The sequence below is a fragment of the Chironomus tepperi genome, unplaced genomic scaffold (genome assembly GCF_022539635.2).
Source record: "Chironomus tepperi strain 1889 unplaced genomic scaffold, CSIRO-AGI_Ctep_v1 contig_486, whole genome shotgun sequence".
Taxonomy (NCBI): domain Eukaryota; kingdom Metazoa; phylum Arthropoda; class Insecta; order Diptera; family Chironomidae; genus Chironomus; species Chironomus tepperi.
This window is the reverse complement of record NW_027226608.1, coordinates 1615775-1637614: the sequence shown is the minus strand read 5'-3', so window position 1 is coordinate 1637614 and position 21840 is coordinate 1615775. Positions and strand designations below refer to the sequence as shown.

Below are 21840 nucleotides of genomic sequence, written 5' to 3'. Positions count from 1 at the left end.
TTAAATGGTTCTGACCGTGTTTCTTTTAGTTCTTGTTGGAAGTTCCGTTTTTATGTCTCTCTCTTTTTATGGTCTTTAAATTTCTATTTTTTATTTAATTGATTTATTAGATTTTTGTAAGGTTGAGTTTTGAGAGGTTTTTGAATGTTAGGGGAAGATTTGGGGTAGTTTTGAGGAGTTTACGGGGTGTCTTGTATCTTGTGTCTCTAATGTCTCTTGTATGTCTTGTGTGTCAGTTTATCTTGGTAGATTTGCACTTGGCATTCTCAACTGTTCCCTGTAGTTCCAATAATGCCCTATGTAGACCTAAAGTTAAATCCCAACAATCCATAAACATCCACAAAACCCAATCAACTCCATCCTTATCCAAATAACATCAATTTCACCACAAATTTCCTCACAAATCCTGTCCAAAATTCAACTCTAAACATCATCACATCACAACTCTCCGGAAATTCCATCAACATCCACAGATATCGTCTCAAATAATTAAGAACGTAAAAAGAAACTGCAAAAAAATCAAATCAATTTTAATTCTTTTTATGGCAGCACATTTTGTGCGACCTTCGATCCGAAATTCGATGTTTCTTTTTTTAAGCATTTGTTCTTATCAATTATTTAATTTCTGCGAACACGATTTGTTTGTCAATTGTTTGACTTTTGTTGCTTTAAATTGAATGATAAAAGGAAGGTTGTCTTTTGAGGTTGTTGGGGTGGATATTGGGTGGATTGATGCAATTTGGAGCTTAATAATTTGCTTAACATTGGATTGGAGACGTTGAATACGTTGATTTGGGGTGGGATGACGTCAGGATCTAACTGGATGTGTTCATGATGGTTTGGGTTCATGATAATATAAGAATTGGGTCCAAATTGATGAATCAGAACTTGGCAATATTGACTAATCTGTTTTTAATGAACTTTACACAATTTTGATCAGTTTTTCCAACACTGCACAATTGCATGACCCAGAATATACCATTTTAATATACCTAGCCACAATTTGTGTATCGTGTGTATGTTCACGAGTTCCTTACTCACTTACTTCGCTGGAAGTACAGATCAAGTGTGATAAATGGCATCTCTCATTCGGCTCCTGAAGTTGGCTCTATCGCTGGCTACCGCTTGCCAATTACCAATTATGCTTTATAAGTTCACGAGTTGGTATGTCTAAAAAACAGCGAAAAAGCATCCGAATCTGACTAGATTTTTCTTGTGATCGAATCTGAGTTGAAAATGGAAGCCTTCAATTTAGCGTCCATATGATCATCATTTAATGTTGAAAAAATAGGTTTAACGGACCATTAGAAGCTCTATAGTAAAGTCTTCTTCATTTGTGTCGCTTGGGATCTGAACCATTATCTATTCCTTTTGCCAGTTTCAAGCAATCAGCTTTTATGTTATGACTGATCTCAGATATCAGCCTTATATGCATGTGTAGTGATTTAGGGTGTTGAGCGTACTATCTTCTTGGATATGGGCTGAGTAATCTAAAGTATGTTCTAATTACTGCCTCTAGTTGAGCAAGCAATACATTCAAGTAGCACATACTCAGCTACAAACACAAAATGTTCCAAAAATCCACATCTAAAACCTCCACTTTAATTTCAATTTCAATTACAATTTAAAAAATTATGAAATTCACACTTAAATAAGCAGCACAAAAAAAGCGACAAAATATCTCAACCTGAAAACAACAACAAAAAAATCTCTCAACAGACTCATGTGTAGGCACAAACAGCCATGTAGTAAAAAATATTTATGCAGTCACTAAATGATTAAAAATAACAGCAAGCTTAGATTTTGTAGCTCAATTTTTGATTAATTTTTTTGAATTTTTCCACTTTTTTAGTTTTTCATCCGAAAAAGAAGCCACAGATCAAATCCACCGGAACTGACTGGTGTGTGCTGTTTTTTGTGGATAGAATAAAAGGCGAGGAGAATATAATTAAGAAATTAAATTAGAGCCAGAATTTAAGTTAAGAATCTGCTGACATGGATGTCTCAACACTGCCCGATGACGTGCGAGAGAAACTCGCTGAATTGGAACTGGAATTGTCGGAAGGTGAGTTAGATGATGATGAATTGTTTACTAATTTGTAATGATATTTACGGTTTGGGTGGTAAAGCTTCATGTAAATTGAGGCATTGCTTAAGATTGTGAGTCTGGTATTAAGACTCAGTCTGGTACCATCACTAAAGAATGGAGTCATATTGAAGCATTGCTTTAGAACTGAGTTATTGATTCATAATTGAGTCATTGCCTTAAAATCAAAGACTTACTTAAGATTAGCTTTCTGCTTTAAACTGGAGTCTATGCTTCAATTCTAAGTCATCGCTTCAATTTTGAATCTTTGCTTCAATTCTAATTTTTCACTACAAATTCAAATTAATGCTTCAAGTTTGGATCAATGCTTCAAATTTGGATCAATGCGTTAAATTTAAATCAACGTTTAAAATTTAAATCAACGCTTTAAAGTTAAATCAATGCTTTAAATTCAAATTGATTCTTTAAATTTAGATCGACGCTTCAAATTAAGATTAATGCTTTAAATTTGGATCATTGCTTCAAATCTACAGCATTGCTTCAAACATAAAACTTTGCTTCAAATTTAAGTCTTGCTTGAGTAGGAAGTCATTGCTTTAAAAAATAATTAGTTCTTCAAATTTAAATTGTTGCATTAAAATTTAGACATTGCTTCAAAAACAAGTCATTGACTCAAAATTGAACTTCCCCCTCAAAACAAAGTCGTCGCTTCAAAAATTCCATTCCATCACATTCCCCTATCCAACAAAAATTCCATCACCAAATCAAGAAACCGACTAAACAGTGTCAAAGAAAAGACGAAGAAATGCAGCAAACAGCAACAGAAACAATAACGAAAAAATATGAAATTTATGTTTATGACTCAAATTCGTTATCGTTAATAATTAACACACTACAATAATTATCGCACAGCACACATCAAACTGTGTTAATTTATGCATCTCACGTTACACATTTTTTTTCGCTTTTTTACTTCTACTTTACAATATAATAAAAATATGTATGATAAAGTGGAATTAAATGAAGTGAATTTGTTGCTGTGTAGGGCAGTTGTGGACAACCTGTGAGATGTGACACGGTTTTGGGCAATTTTTGTGGCACGACACAGTTGTTAGCAACATATGTGACGCAAAAGAGTGGTGAGAAACATGTGTGACGTGCAACAGTCGTGGATAGCTTGTGTAATGTGACACACTGATAAGCAACTTATGTGTCGCGACATAATGTTGCGCAACAGGTGTGGTGTGACACTCGAATGTGTCCTCACAATTTTTTGGTAATTAACCGTTTGCCGCGTAATATTTTGGTCAATTCTTGCCAAAATATGTGCCTTAGCACACAGGTTGCCACCCACTGATGTAGAATTGAATATATTTTTAGGGAATTGATCATAAATGACGTCACAGTTTGACCCTAAATCTCAAATTTTTTCAATTTTATTGTGAGAAAAATTCCTCAATTTTCTCCACAATCTCCCCATAAAATGCGCCATAAACTCACACCACACCCAGCATATCATTGGATATCCATCAACTGTCAGTCATTCGACTTCATTATCACATTTAAGACTTACATTGACAATATTGAATGCAGCTGTAAATAACGAAACTTTCTTTTATGATGTGCGATAATGTAATAAAATAAAAAGAAGTAAGCAAGTCAGTAAGTGTAAAGTAGCTCGACAGTATCGCGAGAGTCTAATGATGAACGAGATAAAATGCTGAAATGTGAGATATTTGTCATAATAGAATGAGATTCTTTATTTGTCATATCCAACGCCTCGAAACCTGATTATTTTGAATGTTAAGAAGAAGATCATTGCGCTATTAACGCTTGGATTCGTAGATTCGTGAGTTGATAAAAAGTGAGAAAGTGAGACGAGAATTAATGAGGCTTTTTTGATTATTTGATTGTGAATTTAGAGTGACGGTGTGGGTTGGTGAGGATATTTTTAATTTTTGGGGACATTGAACTGAAAAATTCAGATTTAATTGACAATTTTGAAATTTTGCAACTTAATATTGATTTAGAAGCAACGACTTAATTTTGAAGCAATGCCTTAGTTTTGAAGCGACGACTTAGTTTTGAAGCGACGACTTAATTTTAAAGCAATGAATTACTTTTGAAGTTACGACTTAGTTTTGATGCAAAGAATTAATTTTGAGGCAATTAATTAATTTTGAAGCAATGATTCACTTTTGAAGCAACGACTCACTATTGAAGCAATGAATTAAATTCAAACCCACGCTTTAATTTTGTTTAAAAAAAAAAAGATTGATGAAATTTTGAGGCAACGACTCGATTTTAAAGCATCGCCTCAACCTTGCAGCATCGACTCAATTCTATCAAATATTCATTCTACCCATCCAACTTCACACACTCCCAACTTTACCTACAAATTCTAAATCATTCTCATTTCCACCACTGCAGAGACTATCTGCACAGCTATATATTTTGTCATGTTTAAATAAAAAATTACGTTCATCAGACATGCACATGAGCAGCATGTGGGCAGAAGAATAGTTCTTATTGTCACAAAAAATTATGCAAGTTTGTAGTCAACGTAGCCATTTTGCAGGCTCATTATATTGAGGTTGTGGTGGAAAGCCTGTGTGCTGAGCTTGGTACGGACCAGTTGAGGCTGTTCATGAAATTTTTGACTAGTCCAGGTCGTCATTTTAGTTCCAACAATCTCTTTGTACTCTGTAAAAATGAGTTCATTAATTCCATTTCACTAAGCCAGGGGTGGACAACCTTTTTTGCTTCTTGGCACACATTGGAGATAAGCCTCGATCAAAACCGCATACGGCATACGGCTCATGACATTTCACAAGCAACAGTTGCGTGTCGCGTCACACAGGTTGTCCACCCCTGCTATAAACTAAACTCATGTAATTAAATGCTTAAATGACTTCAATTTTCTCTAACTGCACAGCACATCCAACAACAACAACAATGTATAATGAGAAATTTAAAAAAAAAGTTTAATATTGCAACACGTGCTCATCAGGTCTATAAATTCATGCAATGCTGGAACAAATGTTCTGCAATTTTTATGTTAACATCTTTATTGAATTATTAAAAGGCGTGCTAAATTTTCAAGTGCAGTCGGCAGCTGCAGACTTTCTTTTTGGAGAGAATGTGCATGACTTGAATATGCTTTTTTTGGTGTTTTATGAAGCGAAGCTTTAAAAAGCGACAATTTTGTTTTGAGGCAATGCTTGGCTTCACTTTTAAAGCAATGACTCAAAAGTTTAGCAGCACAATGTTTTGCCAGACTTCAAAGCAGTGACTTAACTTTGAAGCAAAACTTCAAAGCAATGACTCAATTTTGAAGCAAGACTTCAAAGCAACGACTCAATTTTGAAGCAAAACTTCAAATCTATGACTCAATTCTGAATCGTAATTCAAAGCTGCACCTTAATTTTGAAGTTATGCTTTAAAGCAATGACTTAATTTTGAAGCAATACTTCAAATCAATGACTTAATTTTGAAGCAAGACTTCAAAGCTATAACTCAATTTTGATGCAAGACTCCAAAGCAATGTCTCAAATTTGAAGCAAAACTTTAAAGCATTGACTCAATTTTAAAGCCACGACTTATTTTTAAAGCAACACCTCAATTATAAAGCATCACCTCAAAAAATGTAAACCATTTCTAATCAATATTTCCATATTAATTTTTCACACAGGCGACATAACACAAAAAGGATACGAAAAGAAGCGTCAGCGTCTACTCGCGCCATACCTGAGTGCCACAGCTTATACTGGCAGCACAAATAACAACAACAATGGCAACGCATCAAGTCAAGGTCAAGGTGAGTTTCGCATTTCGTGATCAATTTTTTGCTTCTGTTTGCTGTGTGCATTTAAAATTTGAATAATGAACGGAATATTAAGCCTGAAAAGCTGATTTTTGAGCAGATTTTTCTTATTGCTCTATTGTGTATCGACGATATACAGCCACACGGGAGCATTTTGAGAGGAAATCATGAAAAAAAGTTAAAAATAATTCTACGACTGACCTTCGGGTGAAGATTTGCTGCTAAGCAGAGATTAATTAAATGTTGTGGATTAATTTATTAGCACATACGGTGTCGGATATTGAGGCTATTAAGTATGGCTATTAAATATTGTAGACCAGCTGGCTATCGGGTATTTTTAGACAATTATATACGGATTTTTGGGGATTTTTGGTCAGATTTTTGTCAGATTTTGGTCAGAATTCGGTCGAATTTTGGTCAAATTTTGAGTCAAATTTCGGTCGATTTTTGGTCAAATTTAGGCCGATTTTTAGTAAAATTTCGGTCTAATTTTAATGGATTTTTTTGTCAAATTCAGTCAATTTTGACCATTTAATCAGCCCAAAAACCCAACATAACCTCAAAACCCCTGTTTGAATCTCATATACATAACCTCAATCTCTCGAGTAACAAGCTATGCTACTCAATTAATTCTTGGTGATGGATTTTTTCACTTTTTCACTAACATTATTTTTGTGTATTTTTCTCTCTCTCTCTTTCTCTCTTTCCCTCACACTAATCCCCTAACCCCTCCCCCTCAACCCCTTCATATTAATCATGGTCCAGACACCCACAACTATGTAAACTCATACGTTAATGCCAACAATAGTGGCAATTCACAATGTTCACATGCTGCACCGGCATCATCATCGTCCGGTTCACGTCGTAGCGGTGCTGAACAGCAACATAATTATGTCAATCAACCGCCACTTGTTGCACATCATCATCATCATCATCATCATACGAAAGATGGTACGGGACAAGGTAAACATCGACGGAATGGACAGAAGAGAGTCACGCACAATGAGAAGCGATATCATTCAGGTACTGACTTGATACTTGATGTCTGACTGACTGACTGTTAAGCAGTTCTTTTAATGGGGCGCAAAATTGCATGACTTGGATTTGCATGATGAATTTTTGAGTTTTTTTATTGAAAGTAAATTGAAGCACTTGAGTAGTTTTGTGGATTCTTTGGCACTTCTCATTAACTTCACTACTAATTTTTAACTTAATTAATAGATTTAGGTATTGTTGTGGATTTATTTGTAGAATATTTGTAGACATTTAGTGTGATTTAAGAACTTATTTTTTGGGTCTCTGTATTGATGGTCCAGTTGATCCACTGTACGATGATTGGGCCCTGTCGGGACTGTGTTGTATAGTTTTGTATAAATGTGATCGATAAGTGTTGGAACAAGAGTGTGGCTTTCAAAAATGACCGTTAATTTTTTTAAAAAAATTTTTGGCCGCTAAATTTTAAATTTTTTTTGACCGTTACTTTTACTTTTCTTTGTAACGGAAATTTGTATTTTAAAATAAATTGAGTTCGAAATGTTTGAATTTTTCGACAATCTAATGTCGAAAAACTCGAATTTGAGACGGCCACACTCTGGTTGGAAGTTTTTTTTTTTTTTAAATATTATGAAATTGAATCTGAAAAAGCGATTTTTATTGAAATTTAGATTTTATAACATTTCATTGAACAATTTTAAATTTTTTAATGCAATTCAATATTTATGTTCAATTTATTATAATTTCCAAATGAAAATTTATAGGAAAATTAAAAATTTTATTTTCAAATTTTATTTTTTTTTTAATTTTTCAATTTTTTTTAAAGTTTTTAATTATTTTCAAAAAACGATTCTGTTCAAAATTGAGGTTTAATTAAATTTCAAAATTCTCAATTTAATTTTTTTTTTAATAATTCCTTTTCCAACTATTTACAATTTTTTTCAATCTCTTGAAATATATTAAAGTTTAAACATTATGACACCTTAAATTGAAATTTTTTAAATAGATAAAATTCAGAAATATAAAAATGTTCAAAAAACATTCAATTTTCTTTGTAAAAATCTCATCAAAATTCACAAACTTTTCTCACATTTTTCCAAAATTTAAAAAATTTATTCGATTCAAAAATTATCAAAAATCATTTTCATTTCCATCCTCGTTCAACTTCCTCCGTCGCTTAATAATTTCATTATTTCATATCCATCGATGCCAAAACTTATCCTTTTTATGATTTGAATTTTACAACTTTTTTTTTGTTTGTTTTTTCTTTTTTTTTAATTTTTTTTTTTAAAAAAATCCACAAAAAAATTCCCAAAAAATCTCAAAAATCCAGCCGAACTTCAACGACAGCAACAGCACTTTGTAGCACAAAAGCTCCTCTCAGCACAGAAGCACGTTGCTGTCACACATCCGCCACAGCCACAACAAGCCACAATTGTGTATCGTACACAACAACAACAACCGCAGACAATAATACAGCATAATGTGCCATCACAACACATTGATCAGCTACAGTCGCCGACTAAAGGTGAGGTTAAGCATAGAAGTCGGTCTGGACGGCACCACGATGCGAGATACACGAGCGGTAATGACTTTATGTTGATTTTGACTTTGTTTTTGCATGAATGCATGATGACTTACTTGATATTATGAATAATTAATGACTTTATATGCTAGAAATTTACTTCATTTATTGTTTTAACATTGCGCACCTTTAGAGAAATTGAATTTATATGCTATAATAGGATTTTTATGTGATTTATAGGAACAATCTTTAAGGAATTAGATCAGAAAGTGATTTTAGAACTGTGAAAAGAAGCTTTTGGGAGGAAATTCGGTCATCTCGGGTCGAGCTGAAAATTAAGTCATCTCGGGTCAAGCTGAAGAAATTAGATCATCTAAGGTCGAGCTGAAAGTTAGATCCTCTTGTGTCGAGCTGAAAATTAGATCATCTCAGGTCGAGCAGAAGAAATTAGATCCTCTCGGGTTGAGATAAAGTAAGATCCTCTCGGGTCGAGCTGAAATTTAGATCCTCTTGGGTCGAGCTGAAATTAGATCCTCTCGGATCGAGCTGAAATTAGTTCCTCTTGGGTCGAACTTAAGTTAGCTCATCTTGGGTCAAGCTGAAAATTAGATCCTCTCGGGTCGAACTGAAGTTAGGTCCTCTTGGGTCGAGCTGAAAATTAGATCCTCTTGGGTCAAGCTGAAATTAGATCCTCTTGGGTCGAGCTAAAAATTAGATCCTCTTGGGTCGAGCTGAAAGTTAGATCCTCTCGGGTCGAGCTGAAAGTTAGATCCTCTTGGGTCAAGCTGAAATTTGATACTCTTGGGTCGAGCTAAAAATTAGATACTCTTGGGTGAAGCTGAAAATTAGATCCTCTTGGGTCGAGCTGAAAATTCGATCCTCTCGGGTCGAGCTGAAAATTTGGTCATCTCGGGTCGAGCTGAAAATTAGATCCTCTCGGGTCGAGCGGTCGAGCTGATTAATAAAAATCCATACTAACTCCACCCTTAAGCAAACTAAAGCAAAAAAAAAAACTTCAAAAACTAACATAAAATTCAATAACCAAAAGCTTCTTTTCACTAACAAGATCAAGCCTTTCCGAAATCAATAAAAGAACAAAAACTAAATTTTAAAATTCAACTCACATCTTACTCTATTCTAAAAAGAACTACAGAATATTTTGTATATCCATCCATAAATTCAGTGAGAAAAAAATTTTCATTCAATTTTTTTTTTTCTATTTTTTTGCAATTTTTTTTTATTCGCTGCTGTGTCTTCTGCCTTCATCTTAAATTCATCTACACACACGTTCATTGCCTTTTTTGGCACATCTATGCTGATTATCATCACCACCCCACAAAAATCATCACCATTTAATTCAATAATCATGCTTGCAAAAATAACACAAAAAATATTAACTAATGAGAATAGAAGTTAGACAAGAAGCTGTTCAGCAAGCTTTGGCTGCACTCAAAAATCGTCCAAAGCCAAGTCTACCAATGCCGTCAAAGCGCTCATCGGTTTTTAATCGAAGTCCTGAGCGCGGTGACGAACAAGATTCAGGTAAATTTTGCACATTTTTCTCTTTTTTGAATTGTTTGACAAAAATTATGTAACGGAAATTTTAAATTTAAATTTGGTTTGGAGATTTGGTGGAGATTTTTGAGAAAATTGCTTAAACAATTTGGTCATCTCGGGTCGAACTGACTTTTAGTCATCTCGGGTCGAGCTGACTTTTGGTCATCTCGGGTCGAGCTGACATTTGGTCATCTTGGGTCGAGCTGACTTTTGGTCATCTTAGTTCGAGCTGACTTTTGGTCATCTCAGGTCGAGCTGAATTTTAGTCATCTCGGGTCGAGCTGACTTTTGGTCATCTTAGTTCGAGCTGACTTTTAGTCATCTCAGGTCGAGCTGACTTTTAGTCATCTCGGGTCGAGCTGACTTTTAGTCATCTCGGGTCGAGCTGACTTTTAGTCATATCGGGTCGAGCTGACTTTTGGTCATCTTGGGTCGAGCAGATTTTTGGTCATCTCGGGTCGAGCTGACTTTTGGTCATCTTGTGTCGAGCTGACATTTGGTCATCTTGGGTCGAGCTGAAATTTGGTCATCTCGGGTCGAGCTGTCTTTTTGTCATCTCAGGTCGAGCTGACTTTTTGTCATCTCAGGTAGAGCTGACTTTTTGTCATCTCGGGTCGAGCAGAACTTACTCATCTCCGTCATAGTAGAGTTTGATCACATTTTTGCTAAAATTTCCATCAAATCAATCTCATTGAACTCAAAACCCACTGTCTAATCACACAACCCTAACCTCAATGTCTTTATCTTCCTTCCTCATTCCAGATTCAACATCCGAAGAATCAACACCGGAAAATATTTCAACACCAGATCACGATATTGGCTATAATCTTCCAAAAGATCACGTTGTGTCAACCCGAGAGCAACTAAAGCTTCCATCATCATCACGTGATCATCGACGATCACAAGCTAGTGCACAACAAATTAGTGATACAAGTTCAACTGGAAGTCCGCCTGCACATGCACGGACCATTGCACCGCCACCTGGTTATGATTATGCGACTGAACTTAGTGATTTGAGTATTACGAGTGTTGGACGAAGTGAGTAATAAATTCAAATTTTAAAAAACCGTTAAAAATTCAAATTTTGAAAAAACGTTAAAAATTTAAAATTCCAAAAAACCGTTAAAAATTTGAATTTTAAAAAATTATTAAAAATTCTGGAAAACCGCTAAAAATTTCAAATTTTGAAAAACCGTTAAAATTCAAATTTTAAAAAACCGTTAAAAATTCAAATTTTAAAAAACCGTTAAAAATTTCAAATGTTAAAAAACCGTTTAAAAATCAAAATTTCATTGTAGATCAACCAGACATAACCCAGTTCAACAGTTCCCGTCATGGAGCCGATCGTGTAACACGTTATGTTAATCTATCCTCATCGGAACCCGGTGACACATCAACAGCTGGCCGATGGAAAGTCTCAGCTAAAATCCAGCAACTCCTCAACACCCTTAAACGTCCAAAACGTCGTCCACTTCCAGAATTTTATGAAGACAATGACATTGAGCTTGAAATAGCTGCAAATACAAAAGATCCAAATGCACCGCGTCCGGAAGGTGCCACAATGACACCGGTACAGGGTGAACAGCTTGTCATCACATCGGGACTGCCAAGGACATTAGAAGCTGCACTACAAAGATATGGAACGTCCAGTTTTAAGGCACCAATGGCAACTGTCCTGGATCCAAATGGTAAAATGACAACGACTTTGACCTATGGCAAGTTGCTGTCACGTGCCCAAAAAATTGCCCACGCATTGTCAACGAAGCTATTCAGTAAAGGACCTGAACAGATTAAACTTAAGCCTGGCGATCGTGTTGCTTTAGTCTATCCAAATGCTGATCCATTAAACTTCATTACCGCATGGTATGGCTGCATGTTTTGCGGTGTCGTACCAATACCAATAGAACTGCCATTAAGTACTAGTGATACACCGCCACAACAGGTTGGCTTTCTACTCTCATCATGTGGTGTACAAATTGCACTTACATCGGAAGCATGCCTTAAAGGTCTACCAAAATCAACAACCGGTGATGTTGCAAAACTCAAAGGATGGCCACGTCTTCATTGGTTTGTTACTGAACATCTTCCAAAGGTACCAAAAGACTATAATCCACAATCTAATCGATTGACGGAAGATGCAACGGCTTATATTGAATATACAACGGATAAGGAAGGATCAGTGATGGGAGTTACGGTGACCAGGCAGTCAATGATACAACACTGTCGTGCATTAACCATGGCTTGTCATTATACTGAGGGAGAGACGATTGTTTGTGTGCTGGATTTCAAACGAGAAGGTAACGTAAAAAATTTTGAATTCTAACCTCAAAATTCGGAACATAACCTCAAAATTCAGCAGTATTACCTCAAAATTTAGCAATATAATCTCAAAATTCAGGATATAAACTCAAAATTTAGAGTCCTAACCTTAAAATTCCAGACTTAACCTCAAAATCTAGATTCTTAACCTCAAAATTCAATACTTAACCGCAAAATTCAGGACATAACCTCAAAATCTTGAGTTTTAACCTCAAAATCAAGACTCTTAACCTCAAATTTCATGAAATAACCTCAAAATTTAGAGTCTTAACCTCAAAATTTAGAGTCCTAACCTCAAAATTCAGGACATAACCTCAAAAAAAATTCTAACCTCAAAATTTCCCCTTTTTACTTCCAGTTGGACTTTGGCACGCTGTCCTTACAAGCGTCCTCAACGGTATGCACGTCTTATTCATTCCATATGCACTCATGAAACTACGTCCATCATCATGGATGCAATTAATAACAAAATATCGTACATCATGTTGTCTTGTCAAGTCACGTGATCTTCATTGGGGACTTTTAGCCACAAAAGATCATAAAGACATTAATTTATCATCATTGCGGATGCTACTTGTTGCTGATGGAGCTAATCCATGGTCATTATCATCATGTGATCAATTCCTGAGTGTATTTTCAGCCAAAGGACTCAGAAGTGATGCAATATGTCCATGTGCATCAAGTAGTGAGATATTTACAGTTGCGCTGCGTCGACCGGGACGTGGCAACATGTCCTATAATCAAGGAACAGCAACAACTGGACGTGGTGTGTTGTCGATGTCGGCACTGTCACATGGTGTCGTACGTGTTGATTCTGAGGATTCATTGACGTCACTGACACTTCAGGACTGTGGTCAAGTCATGCCCGGTGCAAGTATGATTGTCGTTAAGCCAGAAGGTCCACCAATACTCTGTAAGACAGATGAAGTTGGTGAGATTTGTGTGACATCAGGATCAACTGGAACTGGATATTTTGGACTTGATGGACTGTCAAATTCAACATTTAAAGTACTGCCATTAATTGATACAACACCACCGATCGTAGCTGGACAAACGGCAACAATGGGATCACATAATAGTTCAAAGGATTTGGACTTGAGTTTGAAGCCTATTGGAGATGATCCATATGTGAGAAGTGGATTGCTTGGGTTCTTGGGACCTGGAGGGTTGGTGTTTGTCTGTGGATCTAAGGATGGCTTGATGACTGTTAGTGGAAGGAAACATAATGCTGATGATATAATTGCGACTGTACTGGCTGTTGAACCTATGAGGTGAGTGACATAACCTCAAAATTTGGAAGTTCAAACCTCAAAAATTGGAAATTCTAACCTCAAAACTTGAAAAATCTAACCTCAAAATTGAAAGTTCTAACTCAAATCTGGAACCAATCTTAAAATTCCAAGTTCTAACCTCAAAATTGACAGTTCCAACCTCAAAATTGCAAATTCTAACCTCAAAATTTGGAGCTTCTAACCTCAAAATTGCAGGTCCTAACCTCAAAATTCCAAGTTCTAACCTCAAAATTGTCTAATTCTAACCTCAAAATTTGGAACTTCTAACCTCAACAAATTAGAAAATTCTAACCTCAAAATTCCAAGTTCTTGGTTCCGATTTCAGTTCCGATTTTGATTCCGATTTCGGTTCCGACCCGGTTCCGATCTTGGTTTCGGACTCGGTTTCGGACTCGGTTCCGATCTCGGTTCTGATCTCGGTTCTGATCTCGGTTCCGCCTCGGTTCCAATCTTAATCTTAAAATTTGAAAATTCTAACCTCAAAATTACAAATTCTAACCTCAAAATTCCAAATTCTAACCTCAAAACTCTCAAATTTTTCCCCTCCAGATTCATCTACCGCGGCCGCATTGCCGTCTTCTCAGTCAAAGTCCTCCGCGACGAGCGCGTCTGCGTCATCGCCGAACAGCGTCCAGACTGTAGTGAAGAAGAATCATTCCAATGGATGTCACGTGTCCTTCAAGCTGTAGATTCAATACATCAAGTCGGAATCTATTGTTTAGCACTTGTGCCACCAAATCACTTACCGAAAACTCCACTTGGTGGAATTCATTTGTGTGAGGCACGAAGGAGATTCCTTGAAGGATCGCTGCATCCAGCTAATGTTCTCATGTGTCCACACACGTGTGTGACAAACTTGCCAAAACCTAGGGACATTCATCAGGGTGAGTACGGCTATTAGGTTATGATTATATGTAGACATTCGGCCAGAAAGTAAAAAATTCGACAGATTTGATCAGGAATTTCCCGTTTTTTTATGATTTTGTATGAAAAATCTGCTAAAAATGTGGATTTTCTTTATGATTTTTCTTTTGATGTAATCCTATTGCTGAGCTTTTTATTTTTATGAAGAAATTTGGTTTGTAATTGACTGATTTAGTGAGTAACACAAGGACTCGGTTCCAATTTCGGTTCCGATCTCGGTTCCGATTTTGGTTCCGATTTTGGTTCCGATCTTGGTTCCGTTTTTGGTTCCGATTTTGGTTCCGATTTTGGTTCCGTTTTTGGTTTCGATTTCGGTTTCGATCTCGGTTCCGGAAACAGTTCCGATCTTGGTTCCGATTTCGGTTCCGATTTCGGTTCCGATCTTGGTTCCGATCTCGGTTCCGGGCTCGGTTCTGATCTCGGTTCCGGGCTCGGTTCCGATTCCAGTTCCGAGCTCGGTTCCGATTTCGGTTCCGATTTTGGTTCCGATTTTGGTTCCGACTAGGTCAGCATAAATCAGTCATTGCAGTACTTAAATTCTATCGTTTAAATTTCTATCGCAATTCTTGTTTTATAATTTCGAATTAGATCGATTTAATTCACCTGTCTTTCATCATCATTTTGTAGCTTCTTGCTTTTGGTATTTTTGTACTAATTTATTCTTTATAATTTTTGTGTGGAGTGGCTTTATTAATTAGTTTTGTAGATGCGGTAATGTACATTAATATATTGGAATTAGCTTTTTGATTACCAATAGTCGTACCTAGTCACTAGTGTACCGATATCTGTACGAGAAAGTTACAATGAAGTGATCAAAAAGCTAATTTTGGCTATTTTAGTTGGTTGCTTAATTAAATTAGGGTTGCGGAGTTGATTACTGTCAAGGTTTCAATTTGTGGTGAACATGGTTCGAAAATTGTATTGACTGGCTGATTGTCGTCATCGCTAACCCTAACAGACACAGATAATGCTTTTAGTTACCGTCCTGGTATTGAATTCAGCATGTTCTTTGTCTGTTAGGGTATTTGATCAAAAGTCCTCAATCTCAGTCACTTCCTTATTCGAAACATGTTGTCCAGTCTACTAACAACCCAACCTCTAATAATCCTAACCTCAAAATATCCTCCCAGTCACCCAATCGCAATTCATTCAAATCCAAAAATCTCAAAAAATTGGCTAAATTTGTCCTGGCTAGATTCCAAATTTATCCTCAATTCTTTAGTTTGATCTTTTTTAGTTTGTTACTAACCAAAATTAAATATTTAAATAACCTCCAAAATTAAAAAATAATAAAAAATCTAATTGAAATCAAATTTTCTCTTTCTTATTTTTCTCTTTTTATGTTTCCTTTTAAAAAAACTAAATTTTTTCACAATTAACCAACCTTTTTGGATGAAATTAATAATCAAAAAAAATTCGAAATTCTTCTTGAAATTGTAAAAATTTAACGGTTAATTTAAATTTGAACTTTGAAAATTTAACGGTTAATTTGAATTTGAATTTTGTAAAATTTAACGGCTATCTCACTAACACATTGACATTTTGCTGTTGCTTAATTTTTTTTTAATTTTATTTCATGTCATTTTCACTAAAATAAATTCACAAAATTCATTAACATTTTTTTGTACATCCTTTAACATTCATGTCATTTCCAAAAATATCTCTCTATCTCTCTCTCTCTGTCTCTCATTCTTATAATTTCCATTAATTTTTTCATAATTACACAAAATTTTCATTATTACCCGAAAAAAAAAAAAAAATTCGAAATTTTAAAATCGGTTAAAAATTATTTTTAAAAATGGCCGAAAAAAAACCGTTAAAAAAATTTAAAAAAATAAAACAAGGCTCAATGTCGCAACTATGTGGCACTTCAACTGCTTCATCTTCACTCGCAACAGATGCATCCGTGGGACCAGCTTCTGTGATTGTTGGAAATTTGGTGCAGGGTAATCGTTTGGCGGCTGCACAGGGACGGGATCTTGGATTTACTGATGATAATAAGGTGAGATTCTCAAAAAAATGCACAAAAAATCCAGAATTTGCTCAATTTTCAACTTTTAATCTTCCAGCATCAACTAATCACTGGAGTCCTGAGATGGAGAGCCAACTCATCACCTGATCACGTCCTATACACCCTTCTGAATTCAAAAGGAACTGTCGCAAGGACCCTTACGTGTTCTGAGCTTCATAAGCGTGCTGAGAAGGTCGCTGCACTCTTACAAGAGCGTGGAAAGCTTAATCCTGGGGATCATGTTGGTAAGGAATCAAAATTTGGCAACATAACCTCTAAAATTTTGGAACATAACCTCAAAATTTTGACTAAATTTGCAACTTAGCTTCAAAAATTGTAACTTAACCTCAAAAATTTGACTGAATTTGCCACTTAACCTCAAAATTTGGACCAATTTGCAACTTAACCTCAAAATTTTGACTAAATTTGCAACTTAACCTCAAATTTTTGACTAAATTTGCAATTTAACCCCAAAATTTTGACTAAATTTGCAACTTAACCTCAAAATTTTTAACTTAACCTCAAATTATTGACTAAATCTGCAATCTAACCTCAAAGTTTTGACTAAATTGCTACTTAACCTCAAAATTTGGCTACTTAACCTCAAAATTTTGACTAAATTTACAACTTAACCTCAAAATATGCAACCTAACCTCAAAATTTTCAACCTAACCTCAAAAATTCTAAAAATTTCTTCCAATTTCAGCCCTCATCTTCCCACCCGGTCTCGATCTCATCGCCGCATTCTACGGCTGTCTCTACATCGGTGCCGTACCCGTCGTCATACGTCCACCACACGCTCAAAATCTAATCACGACCCTTCCAACTGTCAAAATGATAGTCGAAGTATCAAAATCCCTAATGATTCTATCCATACAAAGTGTAATCAAACTAATAAAATCCCGTGAAGCAGCATCGTCAGTCGATGCAAAGACATGGCCACCAATCCTAGACATTGAAGACAATCCAAAGCGTAAATTAGCAGCCGTAGCAAATGCAACACTCGAGTCAACAGCTTATTTAGACTTTTCCGTATCAACATGTGGTCGATTAAGTGGTGTTATTGTGTCACATAAGTCATTGTCATCGTTGTGTGCATCACTTAAGTTAGCATGTGAGTTATATCCATCGCGACATGTTGCATTGTGTTTAGATCCATATTGTGGATTAGGATTTAGTATGTGGACATTGTTGAGTGTTTATAGTGGACATCATTCGATATTGATTGCACCTTATGAGGTGAGTTTAGGTCTAATTTGTAACATAACCTAAAATTTACCATGTCTTCTTCCAGGTTGAAGCTAATCCATCCCTGTGGCTCTCAACCCTATCCCAATATCGTGTTCGTGATACATTCTGTTCATATGGAATAATTGAGCTTTGTACAAAAGCTTTAGCTAATTCAATACAGACATTAAAACAGCGTAATGTTAATCTTGGATGTGTGAGGACATGTGTTGTTGTGGCTGAAGAGCGACCGCGTGTTCAATTGACACAACAATTTTGTAAGCTATTTCAAGCTCTTGGACTTAATAATCGTTGTGTATCGACGAGTTTTGGATGTCGTGTTAATCCAGCTATTTGTGTTCAGGGAGCTAGTTCGGCGGAAAGTTCGAATGTGAGTATGGTGGATGGTTTGGAGTGGCTGGTTATCTCCTGACCTTCAATCCATCAAAACTTCAAATTTTCCTTTTAAATTCTCAAATTTCCTAACAATTCCATTTCTTCTTTCAGGTATATGTGGATCTCCGCGCATTGCGCAATAATCGTGTAGCTTTAGTTGAACGTGGTGCACCTAATTCATTGTGCCTAGTCGAGTCAGGCAAGCTATTGCCTGGATTAAAAGTAATCATTGCTAATGCTGAATCGAAGGGTCAATGTGGAGAGTCACATTTAGGTGAAATCTGGGTGAGTAAATGTTGGATTAGGTTAATTTTACCATGTTGTCTTAGGGGTCATGGGTTGGGTTATCCTTTTGGGTAAAATCATTGAATTAGGGAAAACCTGTTTGTAGAATAGCTTAAAATTGAATTATTTTGAATAATTATGACAATTTAGAGCATTTAGACCAATTTTGACCATGTTCTAACCTCAAAAACCTAACCTCAAACATCTCAACCCTCTTTCCAGGTTCAATCACCTCACACTTCCAGTGGATACTTCACAATCTACGGCGATGAAGCCGACTACAATGACCATTTCAATGCAAAATTAGTCACAGGATGTTCAACAACCGAAACATGGGCCCGTACCGGTTATTTAGGATTCCTACGTCGCATCGAATGTTCACAATCATATTCATTACTCGAAGAGACACATCCAGCACTCGCAGCAACACGCGACATCGATCCCGGTTATGATCAAATGTACACAGCAACAGGCGGTGCAGCACAAACAACACCAGCATCACTTAGTACGGGTATGGGTAGTACAATCACATCATCATCATCATTAAACAATTGCTCAACGACTGAAACCGAGCAACATGTTGCTGTCTTTGTTGTTGGTGCTTTAGATGAAGTTATTTCATTACGTGGTATGATGTATCATCCAATTGATATTGAAAATTCTGTATTAAGATGTCATAAAAAGATTGCTGAATGTGCAACATTTACATGGACAAATTTACTTGTAGTTGTTGCTGAATTAGATGGTAATGAGTCAGAAGCATTGGATTTGGTGCCGTTAATAACGAGTACGGTACTTGAGGAACATCAATTGATTGTTGGTGTTGTTGTGATTGTTGATCCGGGTAAGTTGATGGTTTTTGTGGGGATGAGTTTAGTTTGGGATGGGAAGTTCAAAGGATAAGTTCGATTAGAAACTGAATTTTCATTAAATAAATTCTGTTTAACAGCAATTTTTATGGAGTTCTAAAGGAAAATTCAGGTTGGATTGCAATTTTAAAGGATAAGTTCAGTTCTGAGGGATAAGTTTAGTTCAAAGGGATACGTTTAGTTTATAATGAAAATTTCAAAGAATAAGTTCAGTTTAGAATGGCAAATTCAAAGGATAAGTTCAGTTAAAAATGGAGTTTCAAGGGACAAGTTTATTTTAGAATGGCAATTTCAAGAGTCAAGTTCAGTTCGGAATGGCAATTTCAAGGGACAAGTTCAGTTTAGAATGGCAAATTCAAGGGACAAGTTCAGTTTAGAATGACAATTTTAAGGAGTAATTTCTGTTTAAAGTAGCAATTTTAAAGGAAAAGTTCAGATTCAAAGGATAAACTTAGTTTTGAGGGATACGTTTAGTGCCAAGGGATAAGTTCAGTTTAGAATGCAAATTGATTCAAGTTAAAGCTGCTGTTGCGAAAAATAAGTCCAGTTTCAGAGGATAAGTTTAGTTTCAATGGATAAGTTCAATTCCAAGGCATGAGTTTAGTTTAAGATAAAAAAAAAATAAAGGAATAAGTTCAGTTTATAAGGACAATTTCAAAGGATAAGTTTAGTTTAGAAAAACAAATTCTAGAGATAAGTTCAGTTTAGAATTTCAAGGGATTAGTTCAGTTCAGAATGACTATTTCAAAGAATAAGTTCAGTTTCAAGGAATAAATTCAATTTCGGGGGATAACATCAGTTTAGGATGTTAGTTTCAAGGGATAAGTTCAGTTTTGAATGGCAATAAGTTCAGGTTAAAGCTGCAATTTCAAAGAATAAGCTCAGTTTTAGGTTTAGGATTAGTTTAGTTTAAGGGATACGTTCAGTTAAAGGAATAAGTTCAGTTTCAAGGGACATGTTCAGTTTTAAAAGAACACGTTCAGTTCTTAAAAATACATAATAATAATTCTCAAAAATATCTCCAATTTCAGGTGTCGTCCCGATCAACAGTCGTGGTGAAAAGCAACGAATGCATCTCCGCGATGGCTTCCTAGCCGATCAACTAGATCCAATTTATGTTGCATACAATATGTAAACACACACACACAAAAAATCTCTCTAAAAACAATAATAATTTTTTTTGCTCTTTTTTATACTCTATCTTATGTCCTATTTCCTCAAAAATGGAAGTTTATATCTAGTTATTATTATTAATTTCTAATTTATTGATGACGAAAAAAAGAAGCAAAAAAACAATTTACAGTTATTCCTTGTAGTTATAGCCTATACCTAAATATTGGAATTAATAATAAGCAGTTTTTGTGGAATGTGAGTGAATTTTGATGGACAAAAATAGGAGAAAAAGGATCAAAAATTAACAAAAAATTGAAAAAATTTAAAAATTTTGAAAATTTTTAAAAAATTGAAAATTTTGAAAATTTTGAAAATTTTAAAAATTTTGAAAATTTTGAAAATTTTGAAAGATTTCAAAAATTCAAAAAATCTTCAAAAATCTACAAAAAAGGCAGCAACAAGGCACAGAAATCGGAGATACACAAAAATGACTTCCTTCCTTCCTTTTTCTGACGTAAAAATGCAAATAAGATGAAATAAAAATTTTTATACTGCCCGATTTAAATATAAAAAAACCGTTAGTGGGCCATGGGCTATGCTGGACATAATGAGGAACCAGGTCATGTCAAAAAAATTATATCCGAAATCCTGAACAATCCAAAATGAAATAGGAACATCAAAAAGTAGCAAAATCAATGACTTGACAAGTCCTCATCATGTCCACTGTACCCCAAAACCTTACACATCCCATAACCCACAATGTAATAGAAAATAGAATAAAAATTTAATAATCAAGTAAAAACATGAACACAATTTAGAAGCTTATAAGTGAATATTACAATTTATAAAAAAAAAACATGAAATATGAAGCATAGAAAATAGAATTAATAATCATGGATAATAGATTAGAGTAGAATACACAATGAAGAATGCAATGCGGAGGTTCTGAATTGGGTTTTTGAGTTTCTTTAAGAAGGTGGAGCTATGGAATGGAAAAATATGGTTCTATAGGATGATAATTGATACCTAAGGTAACATAGTCACTGCTGCAAAATACTAAAGATCTCAATAGAACTTAATGGAGCATCTGTCAAGGCTTTTGTTTCCAAGATTACCCATCGACCTTAAATGAACATCTCAGTTAAAAAGCTGGAAAACACCATCCATGACGAAACAAGTAACTGCAGTGATACTGGAGAATTTAAATCAAATGTTTGCCCCACATACCTTAAACTGAGCGGCACTCTAAGCAAATCTAATAAAAATGTGTCAATGTCACCTTTCAAGTTAGCGTCAGATCACCTTTACGTCTTGGCGTTGACAGTGGCCTAAGGGACATGTTGTGCTCTTCAGGAAAATGAATAAAATCCGATTAATTGGATTAATTGGGTATACTTGAATTGCCATTCAAAACCTTCTTAGAAATTCAGAACAATTCAGAACCCGCACAAAAATATAT

At 35.3% G+C, this 21840-nt stretch overlaps 1 protein-coding gene across 10 annotated transcripts; it reads left to right on the top strand.

Moving 5' to 3' along the window:
* The first annotated feature begins 1821 nt into the window (after positions 1 to 1821).
* Positions 1822 to 21482, top strand: LOC139099803 (disco-interacting protein 2-like). 10 transcript variants are annotated; one of them, XM_070652324.1, is made up of 16 exons: positions 1822 to 2065; positions 5739 to 5864; positions 6636 to 6893; positions 8197 to 8448; positions 9799 to 9930; positions 10708 to 10983; positions 11244 to 12242; positions 12623 to 13535; positions 14106 to 14440; positions 16325 to 16482; positions 16550 to 16736; positions 17198 to 17730; positions 17786 to 18109; positions 18226 to 18399; positions 18622 to 19243; positions 20300 to 21482. In XM_070652324.1, the coding sequence occupies exons 1-16, from the start codon at positions 1996 to 1998 to the stop codon at positions 20401 to 20403; spliced, it is 5463 nt and encodes a 1820-aa protein (XP_070508425.1). In that variant the 5' UTR covers positions 1822 to 1995; the 3' UTR covers positions 20404 to 21482. The 10 variants fall into 10 exon arrangements, with proteins under 10 accessions (XP_070508425.1, XP_070508428.1, XP_070508427.1 ...); XM_070652325.1 differs by having other exon boundaries at positions 1823 to 2065; positions 16379 to 16482; XM_070652327.1 differs by lacking the exon at positions 9799 to 9930 and having other exon boundaries at positions 8197 to 8391.
* Positions 21483 to 21840: the final 358 nt, after the last annotated feature.